This window comes from Fistularia commersonii, chromosome 4, assembly GCF_037954325.1.
Source record: "Fistularia commersonii isolate RoL2024-O1a breed Wild chromosome 4, RoL_Fcom_v1.0, whole genome shotgun sequence".
Classification (NCBI taxonomy): Eukaryota; Metazoa; Chordata; class Actinopteri; order Syngnathiformes; family Fistulariidae; genus Fistularia; species Fistularia commersonii.
The window spans coordinates 16,479,924-16,500,930 of record NC_141287.1 but is presented as its reverse complement, the minus strand read 5'-3'; the positions used below and the strand labels follow the sequence as shown (position 1 = coordinate 16,500,930).

At 41.1% G+C, this 21,007-nt stretch overlaps 1 protein-coding gene across 1 annotated transcript in view; it reads left to right on the top strand.

The window, feature by feature from the left end:
* The window catches only part of anos1 (anosmin 1), a 44,249-nt gene extending 26,382 nt beyond the window's left edge, over window positions 1–17,867 (top strand). Inside the window, exons 6-14 of the mRNA XM_086145592.1 lie at window positions 218–347; window positions 2,873–3,078; window positions 6,494–6,638; window positions 7,717–7,863; window positions 12,269–12,357; window positions 13,503–13,674; window positions 14,341–14,561; window positions 15,593–15,734; window positions 16,720–17,867. Of these exons, the coding sequence (XP_086001718.1) occupies window positions 218–347; window positions 2,873–3,078; window positions 6,494–6,638; window positions 7,717–7,863; window positions 12,269–12,357; window positions 13,503–13,674; window positions 14,341–14,561; window positions 15,593–15,734; window positions 16,720–16,778 (1,311 nt within the window). The 3' untranslated portion in view covers window positions 16,779–17,867. The remainder of the gene's footprint in view (window positions 1–217; window positions 348–2,872; window positions 3,079–6,493; window positions 6,639–7,716; window positions 7,864–12,268; window positions 12,358–13,502; window positions 13,675–14,340; window positions 14,562–15,592; window positions 15,735–16,719) is intronic.
* Window positions 17,868–21,007: the final 3,140 nt, after the last annotated feature.

Below are 21,007 nucleotides of genomic sequence, written 5' to 3'. Positions count from 1 at the left end.
ATGCCTGAAGATTCGGCTGTGAAAGCGTTGCATTGTACTGACAGACAGTTGCAAACAATTGCTCTGACAATTGCACATTCCTCAAAGTCACAGTGTCTTTTAAAGTTCAGTAAAGAGAAACACATAGATGACTGATGTGGCAGCAAACTCACATGGGGCTTTGACCCTTCATGAACCCTGACCCCTACGGTTTGCGCTCTCCCCATCTGTCCCTCAGACTGCAGAGGAACGCGTCCAACTGGCCGACATCAGAGCAAGCAGATGGTACCAGTTCAGAATTGCTGCAGTCAATGTCCACGGGACCCGTGGGTTCACTGCGCCCAGCAAACACTTCCGCTCCTCTAGAGGTTTGTGTCTGTGCGCCTGTGTGTGTGTGTGTGTGTGTGTGTGTGTGTGTATGTCTGTGTGTGTGGCCTTGCTTTGTGTGTAAAGTCGCTGTTTGACACCCATTGCCCTCCATTTGTTATGGTTAAGACCTTGGAGCAGGTGTTGCCTGGGAAGGAGTTTTGAAACCTGATTTGACAATTTACCTGTCCATGCAAACAAGCAGCATGTGGCATTTCTTCCATTTGCATGTAAGCCAAGCTTTCTTTTCTTTTCCGCTGACTCAAGGAAAGTGTATGCTTTGTTGTAAAAGTATCTTTATTTATATGCCTGTATTTTTCATCAATTTTTTCACTCAACATCACTGGAATGCATCATTTTATTCAGCACAGGATTCTTAATCACCCTTTTGTGTGGTGTTTTCTTGAGATCTTAAATCTTGTAGCTCAGCTAAGTATCTGTTTAAAAAAAAACAGCCATTATGGACTCATTGATTTGTCAGTTACAGATTTTATTTCTATTAATGTCAGAGAAGTTTATGGTTGGCAAATGTATGACATTCAATATGTGATAATTCAAAAAAGTTTAATTGAGGGCTATAAAGTCTTGTTGTCAAAGTATTTCTTATTTTTCCCCTTTTTGAGATAGAAAAAAGGGAATAGATTACACCAAGATTTTTTTAACAAACTAATAAAAACGTTATTATCGGTAGAGTAATAGAGTAAGAGAGTAAAGCTATTTCATAACTTCTTTGACTAACTGAATTTACAGAGTACCAGAGTACTATTTCTATATTTATCCTAATTTTTATTTTGTTTTATTCCATGTTGCCTGACTCTGAAAGTCTTTTTTTAGAGACACAAAAAAGGGAATAGATTATGGCTAAAAAAAGCACAAACCAATGAATGATATATTATGGGTAAAGCCAGAAATTATTTTTTAACTTACTTGACTAACTTCATTTATGTAGTACAATTTTTTAGACATATTTTTCTTATTATTTTGCTTTATTTTTTTTTTGTTCCCTCGGTTATAAATGTATCCTTTCAGAGTTTCCACACATGTTACCATTGGGGTAAAATGAAAGGGTGGTTCAAGGAGTTGCAGTTGAATGCTAGTAATGAGAAAGGATTGGATGTAAAGAGCGTATATTTCTGTGTTGCAACCAGATAGCATTTTTGTCTTCAAAGGAGGGTTTTTCCCCTCTTTACATGCATATAAAATGTAATGTGTCAGAATTACTCATGATATTGCATGTTTAAATGAATGCAAGTGTTGTCTTGCTTCCAGAGACTGTGACACAATTTAGGAGCGCTTTAGATCTTTGCTAAAGATTAGGAAAAAAAAAAGCTCTGATGGTATCCTGTGTTGTAACTTGATTCCCATGCCCTGCGTCTTCAATGTTGAATGACACCAAATCTTTGTGTGTTGGAGTCCAAACTGTGCAAGTGTGTTTCATTTAACATGGCATTTGCAAATTAAATTGTTTTTTTTAATTTTTCAGTTTGATTTTATTCTAGAAACATAATCTTGCTTTCCTTAATATGTGCCAGTCCAAAACGCTTACCATGTTCCAACAAAATTGATAGCTTCTGCCAAATATAAGAAGTATTAATGTGTTTGGTGTCGTGTGTGTTGAATCGTCCCGTCAATCCTCCGTACATTTGCTCCCCAGAGTGTTCTGGACGCCTGTCTGACAGAGCAGGGCACCAGGTGGGAAAATGATTCTGCATCAGAACTGAAAACCGATACACAATCAGGCCAATCAGTGCCAGGACATTGATAGATTGATGGGAGCCGTCACAGATTTGATGAGTTCCTGGACATTCTGTCATTTGATTGTTATTTTTATAGTATGGCAATATCATCTGAGTGCAATTTTCTGTACTATACTTTGTTAGAGCAATTTGTTAAAGCTCTCTGCTTATTTATCTTGCTAGCCAACATCAGCTGGTAGAGGAACTCATGTGTCCAATTTTTGGACCGGTTTAAATGTGTTTCAGGTGGGAGAGGGAAGGGTAGAAGAGAGTCTGGGTTGTGGCGTGAATCATTTTCTCATTACAGGGGTATTCCCTCTGGTCTGGTGTTTGGCATGTGGCCCTGTCTCTCTTCCTGCAGAAGGCTGACATCAGAAGCAGCAGCAGGCTGGGTCACAGCAAACACGAATAGGTCCAGAACCAGCTTTACCGCGGTTGCACATACACATTGGTTAGAATGCTAAAATGTTATGCTAAAAATGAGCAGCATGTGTTTGTTAACCTCCGACCCAGGATTTCTGGCCCTGTCGTACGCGGCCATAGATGTTACGTGACACCTGTCATAACATCTCACAGCAGATTGTCAGTGGAAGACTAATTACTTTACAGTGTCACGCTGGTTCCCCTCCTTAAATGCCCTGTGAACTTTCAAGTGGTGAAAAGCGTTTTGGCCCGTTACACCCTCAACTTGAAATTATACATATTCTGCAAACACGGGCCCATTTACTCCTAAATGTCTGCAGATGTAAAAAATTTGTTACCACTGATTTTTATTACTTGTTTGTCATCAGATCCATCCGCGCCACCGAGGCCAACCAGTCTGCATGTCACCAATGTGACGCTTGGAGATGAAGGTCTGGTGACAGCTCGTCTTAAGTGGACCCTGCCAGAGGAGCCCGATATCCCCATACATCACTACAAAGTGTTTTGGAGTTGGACCGTACCCACCAAGTCCATGGTTCCATCCAAGAAGAAAAGGAGAAAGACCACCAACGGGGTAATCTTCTTAGCCTGTCTTAGTGATGTGTTCTTTTTCTGGGGTTTCTTCTCTCTTGCTCTCTACAGGGTCTCTTCCAAGATTATCTCAGTGTCTTCTTCTCTGGTCTCAACACATCAGTATAAATAACCATGCAAGGCTCTGGTTGAAGAGAGGATCAAGACAGAAAAGGGGTTGCATATATTTATAGAGGCAAAGAAGGTTATATTTTCCATGCTGTCTGTCTGTTTGCTGGATTACAAAACAACATCCTGGCAAATGTGCCAAACTTGGTAAAAAAAGTTGGGTTTTAGCCTGGGGAGAGGTCATCAATGTCTGAAGCAGTTTTAGTCACAGTGCAGACACACAACTTTTGTTCTATTTTAAAAGAAAAACATTGCTTTTAAACATGTCAATACTCAGATGCAAAATGCATGACATCCCTTCTGCTATACATTTTGAGGGTGTTATAATCACACTCCTTGGGAAATGAATCAGTAACTACGTGGTTACCCACATCATGGTAAACACTTTTCTTTGCTTGATATTTTCTGGTATTTATTCAGACAAACCTGCTGCTTCACCCCACAGCTCAGTTGCTGCACCTGGTGACAAGTTACTTCGGTGGTTGTAGGGATTGTCCGAGTAAACAGCAGGAGATTGTCTGCTCTGTGGTGCTCCGGGGATGCTGGAAGAGACCGGGAGTCGTGTGATGTGTTTTGGCTGTGTGCTAATAGCTAAGCTAAAAAACTAAAAACAGCTATACACAAATCTGGAAGCAAGAGCAGCTGGTAGATACAGTTTCAGTCATATAGAACCTCTCAATTAGGAAGAAAGACTAGATGTTTTTCAAGCCCTGTTTTTAACATTTTTTCTGCTTCTTATGTGGTCACCAATTTTGAAATATTAAGCATGTTGAAATCAAAGTGGAGTATGTTTAAAATGTGCCTGAAGATACCTTGAATATATGAGGATTCATGCATAGATTTTGGCAGTTACTGCATCTGTGGTCACCAAGTGCATGTGTAGATTATTATATTATAGTATGGGATTAACACGGCATATAATTTGCTCTTTTTTGGGGGGAATTGCTTAAATGATTGAGGAGAACCTTGTAAGTAAGGCTTTTCATTATTTTGATTTGAAAGAATACACAGTAACTTTTGATTTCTCAATAACATTAAGGAGCTCCCACATTTTAAAAGTTTGGATTAAGATATGCTGAGATATTCTTTATTGATCCCCTTCGTGAAAATTATTTTGTCACAGCAGCGGGACAATGACAGTATCAATGAATATGAGTGTAAATATAAATGAGAGACAATTAAAAGATAGCAAAAGACATCCAAATAAATAGACAGCTGAGTGAAAAACAACAAGGATAAGAATATACAACAGAATGGAAAAAAAAAAAAAGACAGCCAGGGTGAGAATAGACAATCAAAATGACAACAAGAATAACAACAGAAACAGAGTGACAATAACAATGACAAAAATATGATGCGAATGGAGTGACACCAACAATGATAAAAGAAAAAAAATAAGACAACGGAGTTTGGGCATGACACGTGCAAATGAGTGAAGTAGTGACGTTGTGGTTGCACAGATGCACCTCCGGCCGCTCAGAGTTTTGTGTTGTCCGGATTCCAGTTGTACAGTCTGACGGCCGTGGGCACAAAGGAGCATCTGAAGCTCTCAGTTCTGCACCGGGGTGGGATGAGCCGTCGGCTGAATCCATGAATAATTACTTATTCATGGATTAATGCTACACCTCTCCCCCGAATTCAGTGAAAGACTGCAGTGTAGTTTTTTTTCATCATGCATAGAGAGAGGGACAAACCTGCACACATTAATGAAATCATAACCTTTATGGAAGAGGCAGTTTACATGCTGAACTGCGATGGCTGCACACCAACCAGAGCGAAAAGCAAAACCTTGATATTGAAACTCCCAGAATATATGCTGAGACCTCTAAGCAGGCATTTTACCCATTGCCATCTTGTATTTTTGGAGCCGTGAGTGAATATATTTGTACAAGAGGACTGAGCCGTAATGCGCGTATATTGCTAAGCCCCTATCCTGATTAACAGTTTACATATTAACTCCAAAACTGCCACAGTGGAAAGCACAGGCTACCCTGCTTTGTTTATTTTTACTAACTGAATAAGATGTTGTACTGACATATGCAAAACTATCCATTGAGTTCATAAATCGTAAACAGTTGATTTGCAAAGAAATCAAATGAAGAGTTGGGCTATAATTCACTGAACCTCTATAAAATTTGACTTCAATGTCAAGCAATGCAGTTACCCTTCGTGGCCACTGGAAAACAAATCACAAATTGCAAATGTGTGAATAAACAGCCCCAAAGTTTAAAATCCACATATCACAGTTTGATAGGGATAAAAGGGTCAAAAGCAAAAATATCCACGTTTGCAGTGAGTGGAGTGTGGTGGCGCAGGAGGTAGAGCAATTGTCTTTGGAAACGAACATTCCCGGTCCAATTCCCGGCTTGTCCTCCGAGTGTGTTGATGTGTTGTTTAGCAAGACACTGAACCCCTAACTGCTCCCCTGGCGCTGGTGGACGGTACGCCTACTGCTCACGGTTCATCCATGATGGGTTAATTGCAGAGAATAAATTTCCCCATGGGGATTAATAAAGGATAAATTATTATTATTATCACTGGGAATGAACAGCAGTTACATAATCATGTAATCATGTTTTAGCTATAAATGAACTATGATGAATAACTGAGTACTCCTATCGCGTTATTGGTTTTACTCCCATTTATCTTTTTCATATATGAGTAAATTTAAAAGCCACATTTTGTGACCCATTGGTATGACGCTTTCAGTAAAATATGGCTTCACAGCTGCATGCGGATCAGTATCTATGAAGATCATTTCACAAGAAAATCAAGCAGAAAGACAGATTGTCTAGACAGTCCCCACACACCTGCATAGTCTTCCCCTGAATTAGTTTTTGAAATGTATAGCAGATGTGGCACAGAGAAGATAGTATTAGGAAAGATCAGACACTTATTGACACTTGTATTCCTGGTTTCCACTTTGGCACCTTGGGGCTCTGAAAGCACCCTGCCGGTTGAAGAATGTCAAAACATGCAGCCAATAACAAGAACTCATCAATAGCTCACGCTGTTGGTGGAATGCTAGAAGTCAAACACAGTGAGGAAACCCTAGGAGGCTCTGATAACATGGCTCCCTCACAAGGCCCTGAAGGCTATCTCCTCACCATGATACCTTCCTCGGCTCCACATGTGTTCTTAATAAACAGGGCTTTCCCACAGGCCTGCTTTGGCTGGGGTAGAGCTGAGTTGGAGCAGCGACTTGGACGTGACAAGGATTTGAAAGGAGGCTCAAGTGACATTGCGGTTTCATACAAATGCCATCCATTTAGTATTTTCTGTTGCCACAGGCTGAGAGCTGGGTCGACCTGGAGGGTTTGCAAGCAAATAGCAGCTACACTGTGGAACTGCAGGCTGTGGCATACTGGGGACAGGTGCGACTGAAGAGTCTCAAGGCTTCCCTCCAGTTCAGCACTGCCCAGAACAACGAATCAGGTAAACATAATGAATCAGTTTTGCTTCTTTTTCCTTGTTCATTCAGCTGTCAGACTCGTCATGTTAAACTTCTTGGTTTTCAGGGAAAACCACTTAACAGTTTCTCATGTAATTGTCATACAGTTGGATTGAGACATTCAGGCCCGAACTAATTATCCCCTAGGTGTCTAGCGCCATCAGCAGATCATATCAAATGAACAGATCAAATATTGAGGTCTACAGCACCCTGGTTAAAACCTCTATTCACCCACGCACCATTTGTTTAGTCACCGAGAGTTGGTTGCTCTTGGACTCTCTTAATGCTGTTTTTCTTGGTAACACTGCATACGTTTCTCAAATTTCTCATTTGTCCATCAAAGCTATCTCGCACCCATTGGACGTTGCCCTAAAGGCGTTTCTCCAATTTGGGAATACTTAAAATCTGTACTCGCCCAGCTTGCGTTGTCAATTCATCTGTAATCGTTTCAAATTACTAAATTTCTTTGACATTCCATGGCCCTCATATTGTTGCTAGTCCTACTCTGTGTTTACACAGCTTTATTGCTGGTTAAGGCTCACCTCAAAACTCTACCAAATGTACTGGCTTGGTTACTGCAATCAAGAATAAGGTGTACCGAAAAAACATGGAAGGAGTTATAGTTATTTGATTGCAGATTCACATAAGATTAGCTCAGCTAACCTCGCGAAATCCAATTTTTTTGTCTTCTTTTATACTTCAGAGAATGTTATTTTTCTTGGGAGAAACACTCAAATGGGAAACTCTTAAGAACAGGGTTGGCCAGGTTATACATACAGCACATATGTAATTATTCTGAGCTCCTGCATGTTTAGGAAGCGCCGACTAAGAGCCTCAGTGTGTATACTTTAGTGTGTGTGGCTCTAGAGGGATCTCAACCTGTAACATTGGCAGTGTTAGTGCTATGCGTGCTCATCAAGTTACACCATATTTATGCATAGAGAAGGTGTTGTAGCTGCTGGGATTATACAAAGAAATTATTGTTTTTCTGTTACTATGCTTCCACAACAGAGTTGTTGTGTCTTAGCTACAGGAGCAAACACGTCTCCTTTCTCTTCCCAGTTAAATCGGTGCTCAAGTCAAAGAAGGGGGAGATACTGCCTCTCGGTTCGACCTTAACAAAGCGGACCTCTGGCCCTCTCGAGATCGGGACCCCCTTCTACCAGGACGGTCAGCTGCAAGTCCGTGTTTACTGGAAGAACAGGGGAGGTATGTAGTCTGCATTTGTTTATTGCTAGAATTCAGTTTGTAGCCCAGTATGCTCATGAATCACAATGACTCATGTACACTTTATTTACGGTTTGGATTAATTCTCAGTTACTCAACCAACCGAAGGCTGTCATGTATTAAACTGTTATCACATTGCACAAATGGAATAAATGAAACAATGTGGTTTTGTGCAAGTAATATAATGTGAGTGCTGGTGAAATTGGTGTAAACGTCCAAATGGTTTGATAGAGTGGAGCCACTGTTTAGTAAAGAACAATACACACATACAGAGCCAGAACCATGGAACGGGATTTATTGACAGCTGTATTTAATAGATCTTCACTCTCCCTTTAGCAGTGAAGTGGTCTATTTTGTTTTAAGAGACCTGAGGTCACAGGGAACAGAGGTGTTGTGGGTTGCAGGACCGCAAGGGGTTAAAACTGTAGGAATGCCTCTCCCAGCGCTGTCCATTCCCCAGCCCTTCTGTTAATACCAGAGTGGAAATATGGAAACCTTGAAAGCAACGCTCTCAGGGTAACCTGTCAAATCCCATTCGCTGGTCTATGTTATGTTACTAATATATGTCATCACCCAAGCCAAACTCTACATCTTAGAGTCAAGAATGCAAACCCTGGCTGAAAGAAAGCCTGGTGAGACACCAACTGCTGAATCAGAGAGAGAGAGAGGGAGGGGGTATTCCTGGCCCAATAGATGCTGAGTGCGATCAGGCATGGCTGGGAATCACTGTGGTGCGGAAGGTTGTTAATCCTGGTTCCGCTCATGTCCCGTGCTGCAGTGTATGGTGTGGGCTGCTGCCACTTGTTAGTCTTCACAGGTGACCCAGTATTTGACTCTGGATTCCACAACTGTAAACACACAGACATTCAGATAGCACGGAGAGATGAAGTACGCGGGCATCTGGTTTGTGTGACAGAAGAAAGGGGAAAGTTGACTGAACTGTTTTTAAAGTCTCATTCATTGTGCCCGGGACACAAAGCAGTCCGGCCTCTGGGTTGTCTCCAGCATACAATATATTAGATAATGTATATTCCTGTCGTCCCAACTCACGGACAATAGACAGCGGCCCGTCAGTGGCAGCACTTTGAAGGCTCACTTCCACCGATGATTTATCTCACTCTGCCGAGTCTCTGTTCTTACCTCATTTCCATGTCCCATTTACTGTTTTACCTACCACTTCCTCTATCCATCAGACACCAGCTAAGCATATCGTGTTTATTTTTCACGGAGTTCCCACTTCCTTTTGATTCCTCTCTTCTGCTTCCAAAGAGCTCATGGGCTCCAAGTGCTAGATCTGCGTCAAAGCCTTCAAAGGGCCACTTTTATCCCCCCACTGAAACCCAAGCCACCTGAGGCAAACCTTATATTTATTTGGACAAATATTTTTTACATTTAAGAAACACATAAGAATAAATACTAAATGCCGGACCATTAGATGGGTGTTTTTTTTTTTGCGATAAAAGAACACAAGGGCAGTTAGAGCAGATCTGGTTAAAAGTGCTCTTGTAGCTTGGCATAACTGAGGTACAACCTGCTATAAAGGTCTGTAAAAGTAAAGAGAGCTAAAGATTGAAGTGAGCTTCATTAGAATGATTGTCATCTTGTTAATAAACTATTTTTCAACAGCATATATATGGGTATAATGTGCCTCTGCGTGTATAAAGGTACACAAGCTTGGAATGGAGGGGCAAAGCATTCTCTCGTAGCTGACTTTGGGGGCAGCCACAGGCATTTATGAACTTATTAAGGGCTGAGACTCAACATCATATTTGCTCCTTCAAAAGGCAAAAGTTATCATCTTCACACACGAGTCTGTGACGGAAACCCAGATAGATATATGTATTGATCCCGATGCTTAAAATTGATGCTTTGAGGCTTTGCTTCCCTGTAAACAATGCATGTGGGGTCACTGTTGCACTATTAGATAATCTTCTCTTAGGCAGACAAAGAGATTTACAAGTTATCGTGACTGTCAGTGACTGAAATGATGATTAGAAAATCTCAAACAAAGTGAATCACATTGTTAGATTTCTTTGTTTTGTGCATTTACTCCTCCAGCTGCCTTACCATGGTGGAGTGTTTTGCGTGTCCCAGTGATCATAGGCGCTTATTGGTTGGGGGGTTGCATGCCCTTGGAAGGGTCATCCAGGGCAAATAGGTCCTAGGTGAGAGATCAGACAGTCCAGGATTGGCGGTTCAGGAGACCCCCATAATGAAATTATGGACTTCAGCTGGGCACATTCAGAATGTTCAACGTGGATGTCCCTTCCAGTGGGTTCACCATCTGTAGGAGCAGCCAAGGGGGTTGGATGCAGTGTAAGCTGGGTGGTGGCCTAAGACAGGAGGGACATGGAATGTCACCCCACTAGTGGTAAAGGAGCCTAAACTTTAGTGTGTGGTCACAATGCTCTGCCTAGATATAGTCAGACTCATCTCGACACACAGATTGGACTCAAGTACCAGTTTTCCTGAGAGAGGTTGTACCCAATAAGCTGCCGAGCAGGTGTGGGCAACCCCCATTCTAGTAGGGGACTTCAATAGTCACATGGGCAATGACAGTGAGAAGTAAGTGATTAGGATGATCTAAACTTAAGTGACGTTTTGTTCATTTGCCACAGTCCATAGAAAGCACCATAGTCAGGCATAATGATGACAGTGCACTTGGCACCAGGACACTCCGGGCTACAGTTTCAATGATTGACTTTGTGGTCCTGACATCGGACTTGTGGTCGTATTTCTCGGACACTTGGGTGAGGAGCGAGGGGCGGAGCTGTAAACTGATCACTACCTTTTGATGAGTTGGCTCAGATGGTGGGGGAGGATGGCAGTCAGGCCTGACAGGCCCGGACATATTATGAGGATCTGTCGGGAACATCTGGCAGAGTCCCCCGTTGGCCAGAGCCTCGATTCCCACCTTCTACAGGCTTCAACCTTATGCCGGGAGACAGAATACATTAAGCAGGTTGGATTAGTTTCCAGCGCAGCCCTTTGTCACCACTTCTGTACATAACCCCTATAGACAAAATTTGAAGGTGCAGTCAGGGCGTTGAGTAGATCAAGTTTGGTGGCTTTAGCATTGGGTCTCCGCTTTTTGTAGATGATGCGGTTCTGTTGACTTCATCTGACCGTGACCTCCAGCTCTCACTGGAGCTGTTCGCAGCTGAATGTGAAGCAGCTGAGAATCAGCACCTCCAAATGCGGGGTCATGGGCCTCAGCCAGAACAAGGTGGAGTACCCTCCGTGGTTAGAAATGAGGTTCTGTCCCGAATGGTGGAGTTCAAGTATCTCAGCGTTTTAGTCAACAATCAGGAAACAAAATTAAGCGGGAGATCGACAGGCAGTAACGAGTGCACTAGTCTGTTGTGGTAAAGAAGGAGCTGAGCTTAAAGGCAAAGCTCTAGATTTAGCAACTGATCTACATTCCTTTCTGCAACTATGGTCATGAGGTGTGTGTAGTGACCAAAATGACGAGATGCTGGAATGACGCGTCCGAAATGAGTCTCCCCCGCATGTAGTCTGGGCTGTCCTTTAGGGATAGAGTGAGTTTGTAGGGGCTCACAATAGAGCAGGAGCCAGCTCAGTTAGCTTGAGCATCTGGTCAAGCTGCCTTCTCGATGCCTTCTCAATGCCTCCTTGGTGTGAGGCTCTGGACATGTTCCATCGGGAGGAGACTCCAGGGAAGACGGTCTCTTGGCTGACACGGCAATGTCTTGGGATCTCCCTGGAGGAGCTGGACAAAGTTGCTGGGCAGAAGGCAGTCTTAGCCTCTCTTCTTAGGCTCTAGCCCCCCTACCTGACCCCAGATAGTCAGTGGAAGATGGATGAATGGCTGGACGGTTGGAATTGCGCATTTATTTACATACTGTTTTTTTCTATATGCAGTGTTTCAGAGGTTCAGATAGAAACGTTAGGACTACTTTAAGACTGTCTGATCCACTATATTAGACTGTCTGATCCACTCTATTTCAATATTTGAGAAACAGGGAAGTGCTGAGTTTAGGTTTAGTAATTTCTCTGGCAGAATGTCAGTGGGTCCTCAATAAATGAATATAATTGTTGTGCCGTTAATCACAAAACTGAACAAAGAAGATACACTCCCTTTGCCTTGACCCACTGCTTGATTTACAATCTGACGCATCATTTGGGATCATTAAAGTTGGATCCAATCGGTAAGACTGTCACTGATTAATTTACTGTCAGTGTTTAAGTGTTTGGTCAGCAAAAAAAATAAAAAATAAAATGAATAATTGATTAGTAAATCCAGAACTTTGCAAAAATTGAATCTGTTTGTAATAGATATTTGGCATTTGGATATTTAATATTTTTTATTTTTTTATATTCACAGCAGCATGTGATCTTTCTGTTTTTTTTCCTCTCTTTGTATCAGAACCTGGAGTTAGTCGCTATCATGTCCAATGGGTGCCGGAGTACTGCAACCACAACGAGACGCGAGGACCAGAGAAATCGGTCACACAGGTTAGTAACCAGACACTCTTTCACATGATCCCACTGAGGGTCTGATCATAGAAAGCAGTGCCGTGGCCGGATCAGTAGCTCTGTTTAATGCAAAGCACACGCCTACCCTATTTTTTCCTGCGCTGTAAGGACGGCTACTCAAAAGAATACGACTCCACTGAGTGAACCTGAAGCACAGTTGCATTGGACTTGCAGTGGGCACATGACTGGCTGTTGTTTTCAATATTATGAGTCAGTCTTGTGGTCAGGTTTGTGGGGTGATGGCCAATAAAACGCATTTACGTGAACAATTTTTCCCGGAATGGGGGAATCATTCACCTCCAACAGCCCCAGCCATGCTTCTGCAGAGGGATTCTTTTAGGATGAAAAAGGGTTTGTGTTGGGGTTTGGGAGAGTCTAGGGGGTGGGGTTAACTCTTTGGGCTCAGGCTGATACTGGATGGCAGAGGCTTGGCAATCAACACATTCTTTGCGGAGCAGGACTGTGGTTGCTAGGAAATATACATCCATTTTCTATAGATCACTGGGAAGGATTCCAGGCCTGTGCTTTTATGTGAGCACAGTGCCTCATTCACTTTTAATCAAAGCTGTTTTATATCATAGAGAATATACGCACTGCCTCTCAAGAGACTGCCTATTAATGTTGAACTTCTTTATGACAAATGCAAGGTCTAAATCTACAAGTCAGCAGGATTTTGTGTTTGTTTCCTCAAAAAGCAGTGACAAAGGCATTTTGTTGTTGAGCTAAATAGATCTTGAAGGTTTGAAATAAGTGCGAAATGTAAAGCGCCGCACTGACTTCATTAGCATTGATCCAAAGGCATTTCCCATCCCTAATCACAAATGGATCCTTAATTTTTTGCTGCATCACATTTTGCTTGTCGGATAAACTCTAGAAACACAAAAAAATGTGTTGCATTTGGCAGTGCTAAAAAAAAAATGTTGCTGTTTGAATAGAAGAATGGTGTTTAAGCTTTACCATATGAGTGTTCAGAGTAGTTTTTTTAATGTGCAGCCTGTTTGAGCTTGAGATGGAGCATGATCTGCCCTTTTGCTGTGTATTTAATTATCTCTGAAGCTCCACAGGACTTGACCTGGGTGACAAGTCAAAGTCATCAGGCCTGAATAATGTGTTTCTTGGCTCAGGAAAACTACATCAACCTCCCACGCCTGCTGTTTTCATGCAAGTACAAAGTCACAGTCCACATGCTTAAGTCCAAAAGACGCTCCAAGGATGAGAGTACCACTTTCCTCACCCCATCCTGCGCTACCATCCGGAGTAAGACTCAGAAACACATCCCCTGTCCTGGGGAGGGAGGTGAGTATTTGCACTCATGAGAAGTCAGGGCATATTAATATCTGTCTCCTTTCGTGTATATATCCTTGTTAGACATAGTGGCATGTTCCTAATCTTAAGGTTAAAAGAAAAAGTTAGGTAATACTAACGTCTCATTGATCCTTGCCAGTAGGTTCCATAAAAAGATTGATATCACTCTCTTGTCTGTATACCATTTATTAATAAAACTCAAGTTTTGTTTGTTTAAACTTTGCAAAAAAAAAAAAGATACTTTATATAGAAAAAAGACACCTGGGTCATCCGCAGAGGCTATGTACGGGACTGTTTCTTGTCTTGGCAAAGAAACTGCTGCTTGTCGCACTTAGAATGCCGGGTGGGAATTGTAGGAAGTTTTTACATTTCTCCAAGAAAATGTCTGGCACAGTGAAACCACAGCATGTCTGTTTTATTCCTGGACTGAATGTTGTTACATTTGGTGTGAGAAACACTAGATGTATAAGTCTGCTGTCTTTCTTAATATCAGCTAGTTACTATGTAGTTAGCATGCATGCATAAAAATAGTAACAATCTTCTCATCAGATTTTGGCAAGAAGGCAAATATGCTTTTTCCTTCCAAATATGTCAGACTATTCCCTTAATATCGGTAATATTCAAACTGAGGCCGCCTTTCCTCTGACTTTGTTTTAGCTACAGGAGTCCCAAAAGTTTTGGCAAAGCCAGAAAACCTGACAGCTGCCTTTTCTATCAACGAGAGAAACATCACCGGCAGCTTCCTGTGGCGTGTGTCCATGGTGGCCCCTCATCTGCGAATCACAGGCTTCCAGGTCACATGGGCTGAGATCACCACCGAGAGCCGGCAAAACAGCCTCCCCAACAGCATCATCTCCCAGTCGCAGATTTTGCCTCCAGTGAGTATATCTGGACTCTGGTGGACTGGTTTTATTTAACTGTAACTCCTTAAACAGCCTCATAATCAAATATTTTCAATGTATACATGTTACTGAATCTGTGGGCAGGGTCGGAAAAAGTCACATTTCCTTTACTGATATGTATCTACAAGTGAAGGAAAAATGACATCAAATACCGAACTTTAATAAATAAAATGTACGGATGAATTTGATTCTGTTTTGATCGGAATATTTCTGAATCGCCTCTGATTGCAATGTATACCAGGATTCAAATGAAAGAACTTTGAACCAGCGCCATCGCGCTGAATATTAATGATATCACTAATTATAAATGACACCGCCCACCCTAGATAATGGACAATAATTCTTACAAAGATTTCGTGATGCAATAATGTATCACAATGTCAATAGTACGATACCATGATTCAATATGGCACTCATACGGCTATTTTTTAATGCAGAGTCTTGCCCAGTGCTTGTCAGACATTTAAAGTCACATATTTAGTCTTGCAGTAACGAAAGTACTTTCATGTCTGAGCATTTGGCAGAGGTGCGGGAGGTATCAGGATAACGCTCTCGTGGCCTCTTTGCATGAATCTAATGATAACTGCCGGTGTGTCGACAGACATGCAGATAGATCTAAAGCACCGTTGTGTCCTGCTGGAAGTTCTCCTCCTCTATCTTTTCATCTCCCTTCATCGTTATCGTCCATGAGAGCTGTGAAAAAGCCGCTTTTTGACATAATCTGCTCCATCAACAACACGTTCCGCCTATCTGCACCTCCCAGCCTCTGGAGCTCGACTATAAATAACACCACCCACTGCACACTTTATCAAGCTGACTGCAAAAAGGAGAGACAGCCTTATGAAAACACAGTATTTGTTTTTGTCTGCAAAGGCAGCTACACAGCAGATAGCCGGCTGGTTTACAGCCCATTCTGATACTGAACCTGTGTAAGTCAAAGGCACATTCTGTTGTATTTTAACTGATTGTTTCTCCTCTTCTTCACCCTTTTTTTTCTAACTCGGCAGGATCATAATTCACTTGTAGTGTCCAACTTGCGACCATCCACCTTCTACAGACTGGAGGTACAAGTTATAACGACTGGGGGGGAAGGTCCTGCCACTGTCAAGACGTTTCAGACTCCAAGCATACTCCCCGCCATTCAACACCGTAAGTTCCCCTCTACTGTTGTGGCATCAAATTACTCATGTCATGTAAATACACTTTGGTCTGTGTCTGCTAGATGTGTGTTGAGGCACCTATGTCTTAACAGGATTCACATTTAAAATGCTTTCAGGCAGCACTTACTCATGAAAACAACCAGAATACCAGTCATTTAATTTGGTTAAAGAGTAGTGTTCCCCCATGTTTGTCATTAGAATAGACTCCCCACCAAATTCCCACTAAACACTGGCCAAGTTTCCGTCCACGATTTTTTTCAAGTTTTGCATTTAAACTTTTGAAATAGAATAAAGAAAAACATACAGTAAAATGTTTCCTTACTTGGAGATCAGATAGGAGCAACGCAGATATTGTTACCTCATAGACGTCAAGAATGCTTTCGTGAACCCAATGGAACACTGCTGAGTGTTTAAATTGCATTGAAAAAAAAAGGAAGAAAAAAAACTTGGGCGGAGGGCATTCGGAGGTTTGATTCCAAGTTGAGGATGACATGACATTTTGAATGGGCGGTCAAAATGACTGTTCAAACAAATAACTTCCAGTAAACTTAATTTGGTTTGAGTTTCCAATCAAAAGTCTGACCATAAACTTCCCTTTATTGAACTTTGCTGCGGTCTTGATGAATGCAGAGATCCTTGTGTGATTCAGCACGAGGGTTGAGGGACAAATCTGTCACGACATATCAACTCCTTATATTTGCAACAGCAGTGAATGGAAATGCATAATTTAGTGTTTGGTTTTGCCAGTATTGTGAGGAATGTGTGGTACTTTTGGACAGAAACCTTTCTACTGAATATTTGGCCAAGAACAAGAAGTATATTCATTAGTATTTATAACCTACATAACACACAAATCACTACTGGGTATTTGTAAAATAAGCACATTTATTTATCGTTGGAAAAGCGGTCAGTTATTTATAAAAAACGAATCGCAGACAGCGACTGATGGCTTTACGATCTGCCGATGTTTCTAGGGCCCAGGCTCCGACAGCACCAGCCTCATCACCAGAAGCCATCAGTAGAGAGACACTGAGTTGGCGGACCGGGAAACAGGGAGATTCTGCTACCTGCTCGAGAAGGAAGGCGCGGAACTGAATGGCACACAGCACTATGAACTGACCCCCCTGCTAATTAAACGCGGGTCCTCCAGGCTCCACTATACATCCGCTATTCCTTCCTAACCCTCCAACTGATGCGTCGCCATACGAGTTGGTCTGTACAGTTGAATTTTTACTGCAAGATCTCATGTTTTTGCAATTGTTAGTACGCAGCTACCCAACTCATAAGGAAGTTCCTGGCACAACCAGTTGATTTAGCAGTCATTGTTAACAAAGGCACAGTTTCAGCTGGATTCGATTGGCGAGAACTTCAACGCACGTCAGATCAAATAGCGGACAGCAGTTTGATCACAACTCAAATCAATACTTTCCCATCTTTACTGAAGGCGGTTGTTAATGGAGGAAGCAAATGACATGAAACTGTTAACAATTGTTTTTCCATGAAGAAAAAATAGAAATTAATCTATTTATTTTGTGTTACCTATTAAAGAGGTGCTTAGGCATACAGTCAGTACTGATGGACGATGTAACCTCAAAGTCATTGTTGTCTAACCCAGAATATTTCAAATAGTATGTTGCATGTAGTACATTTGATTTTTGAACAGTAAATGAATTACAAGTTTGTGCTTCAAATTGAAAGCTTGTAATGGTTTTGCATGACTCCGTTAGCATTCTGTTGGCATGAAATAATGTCTTTTCAATATGTTAGCAATATTTCCTTAACAGATTAACAAAGAATTATACTGGGAGTAATATGTAATGTTTATTAATGAAATTATAACGTGTGGAAATGATGAACTGTACATGTTCTTGGCTGTAGAAATGTTTGTCGTGGAACAGTCAGTGAATGTCTATATTTATTTATGTGTGTATTACAAAGTTTGGTTTGAATGTGCGTGGATGTGTATGTTTTGTGTGTTTCAGTCTCAAATTTTTGAACCAACAAAAATCTTGTAAAGACATTTTGTAAAAATTGAATTGTAAATACTGTCTTACGTTACATGTTATTTTTTCATGGTAGAAACTGTACAAACTGCTAAGTAATAAAATAATCCTTAACCCCGTTCCTTTCGCTGTTTGTTGAATTGAATTCGCCGTGAGCAGTAAATAGACATGCTTCTCCTCCCCATGCTGAAGTATTTGGCAGTTGCTAATGCTTATTTTGGCTGTAAAAATCCACCATGGCAGACTACCCATACAGCGTATTCACTGATGGCTCGAGGAGCCAGGGACATGCGCTCTGCAAGTCCAAATAAACATGTCATCCAGCTCAACAGCCCCAGTGAATTTACCATTGCTGAAGTCAGGCACCCCTCAACATAATGCTCTTCTTCTCAGAGCACTTGTGTGTTTGAAAAGCATTAAATCCCCCCTTCGCTCAGCGGCCATTTACCCCCATGAAATGAAAAGGGAAAATGTTTACAAGGAGATAAAGCTAAAAGTGAGGCTGGAATTAAGCCCCTATTCTGTGGACTTTATGATTTTATTTTTCCTAAACCTCAATTGAAGTTGTTTGTGTATCATACATTATCCCGCAAAGGGATTCCATTTTTTTCCTTGAATGTATTTTAACCTGTATCCATGCAGGGTTAAAATACATTCAAGGTAAAGCCTTTATTGTAAAAAAACTAGGCAGAAATATTTATTACATTTATTAGATTAGCGTATTCATACATTGCTCGGATTTTAATGTGGCAGACAGAATATATGGGCAAAAAAATCAAAAGATTTATTTTGATAGTGAGAATTTCTTACTCCAAAAACACCTACAGGTGTAAATGTTTTTCAATGAATGAAATTATTCTGTCCAATAAATGTGTGTCTTAAGTATTTTTTTTAGCAAATGTTATATTTGGCTTAAAAGTTCATTTCAATATGGTACTGTGAAATGATTTGTACACACAGCAGTTTCATACAAGGTGAGAGAATTTTCTTCACATTATGTCATGTTTATTTTTTTTAAACTTTGCCAAAAGTAAAATTCACAAAAAAGACGGATGAACTCCTGCAGAAACAGGAGCCATTGCATTTAACTCGCGCAGCACAACTGCACAAAAGAAGCCTTGCCAACTGATTGTTCAGGAATTTTATAGGTTTAATTGTCCTATTTTTGGACCGTATGTAACTTTTTTTCTCAGTCCAGACAGAAAAAAGTAATCGATGATTATTTGTCTGAATTCCAATCTATTTACCCTCCTTTTCTTTATCAATGTCATAACTTGTTCATTTATTTCTACCTTTGCATATCCCACACTAATCACCAAGTCATGTATTTACTTTTATTTTGTTTTTCACATTTTGCATTTGTGCATCATTATGCAAATGAGGGGGCTATCATCCAGTATGTCATGGGTTGAGGAAACTCTTGCTCTGCACGAAGTACATCTTTGAGCATGATGTTATTTATTTTGGGTTATTCCAGCAAAGACTCAATGCATCAATAAATCCCCCTGGATCAAAAATAAATCCAAATTACAACAGACACATTTCCAAAAATCATAACAGCTCTGCCAATCCTTATACTAACATTGACTTTCGTTTAAGCCAAACTTGAAGCCTCGGAGGACAATATATTGATGCACTGAAGTGAAACAGACAAGCAGGCAAATCACAGAACTTTGTAATCAGTTCAAATTTATCCAATTTGTCCAAACAACGGAAAATATGGCTTTCTTTTACAAAAATATATATTCAGGTTTTAATAATGTTACATTTCATGTGAGAAGATGGGTGTCCTCAGACTGCCAGGTTTTTTGAGAGGTCTGTTGTTTGATGTCCAGTTAACTGGTGTTAAATCAAATGGTAGCCTGCATGCTGTGTCCGGAAGAATGACATGAAATTTGCATGTGTGTGTGTGTGTGTGTCTGGGAAGTGCGTGTGTTTGCACACCTGTTTGTTTTTATAGGTGTATGTGTGAAGAATCCTCAGAGACCAGACGTATAGATTTCGGGATGAAGTCTGTTCTCATCACCATTTTCCAACGTTGCCAACAAATTTCTCTGTCTTCACACAGTCATCCTCTTCAGTCAGTCAATGCTTCGCCACTCACTTCTCAGGGATGTTGTTTATGTACAGTTCTATTATGTCACAGGAGATTAGTTCCTCTTGGTCTGTGCATGCTAATCCCTCTCTCTTTTCTAGAAGCCAGGCCAGTGTTTAGCTAGGACTCCTTTCAGTGTGAGCCAGCCTAGCCCCTCTCCCTTTCAGCCTGTCACAGTCTCTCTCCACACACCGCGAATACCATGACCCTCAAGTGTGAAAACCTCAAAACAAAAGGGCCTCTAGCCTCCTTTGAGGCATGTTGCAATACGCCCAAGTCTGGAAGGATATAAGAGAGAGAAGAAAATATGCAACAACTGCATAATGGGATATCAAACCCCATTGTGGAAAACAGGCAGGGGGTATTGTTCAAGAATTGTTCTAAATATGAGTAAGTTTGCTCCTTGAATAAAATGGGTCTTTAGAATGTGTATTCATCTTCTGTTCATGAGGCTTGTGTTCTGGTTTCCACATAGTTCTGTGTAATCATAAAACTCAATAGGAACTCCATTACTGCCTATGAGAAACCTCTTTGGTATCTCATCTGTTTTTTCTTTCTTTTTTTTTTTTGGTATTTTCATTTCGATTAGTTGTCACGAATATCAGGAAAAAAGAAACTGGACTTTCTCTGCAGATATCCGAGACCGCATAGATGAGTTAGCAAATTAGCCAAAGGCTGCAAATAAGCTCATGGGCTGTTTCCTTCAACTGAGTTGGGGATTTTGATGGGTCTTTTTACACAGACCTCAGTTGTAAGGAAGAAGCCACGGATTCAAGCGGTGCTCAGATTTGCCCTTAATGAATGCACTGAATGCTACAGCATAAAGTCTGTAATTTATGTTGCATAACAAACACCATGGTTACTCTAAGGAAATGAGGCTTAACTCCAAGAATAAAAACAGAAAATTAATTTAATGGAGTGTAATAATACATGTCTGCTGATCTCTTAGCCCCGATCTGGAGATTGAGGTTGCAACGAGCTGTGTGTTACACCATTTATCAAATATATCCCACTTTTACAGGTCATCCATCTACAAAGCAGCTGTAACATTATTCCTCAAAGGATGGGCAGCCTTTGGATCCCGGCGTTACGATCCAAGACTGACTTTGAAGTACGATGCTAAAACCGAAAATGGATGGACTTTCCTTTCCCTTTTCAGATGAC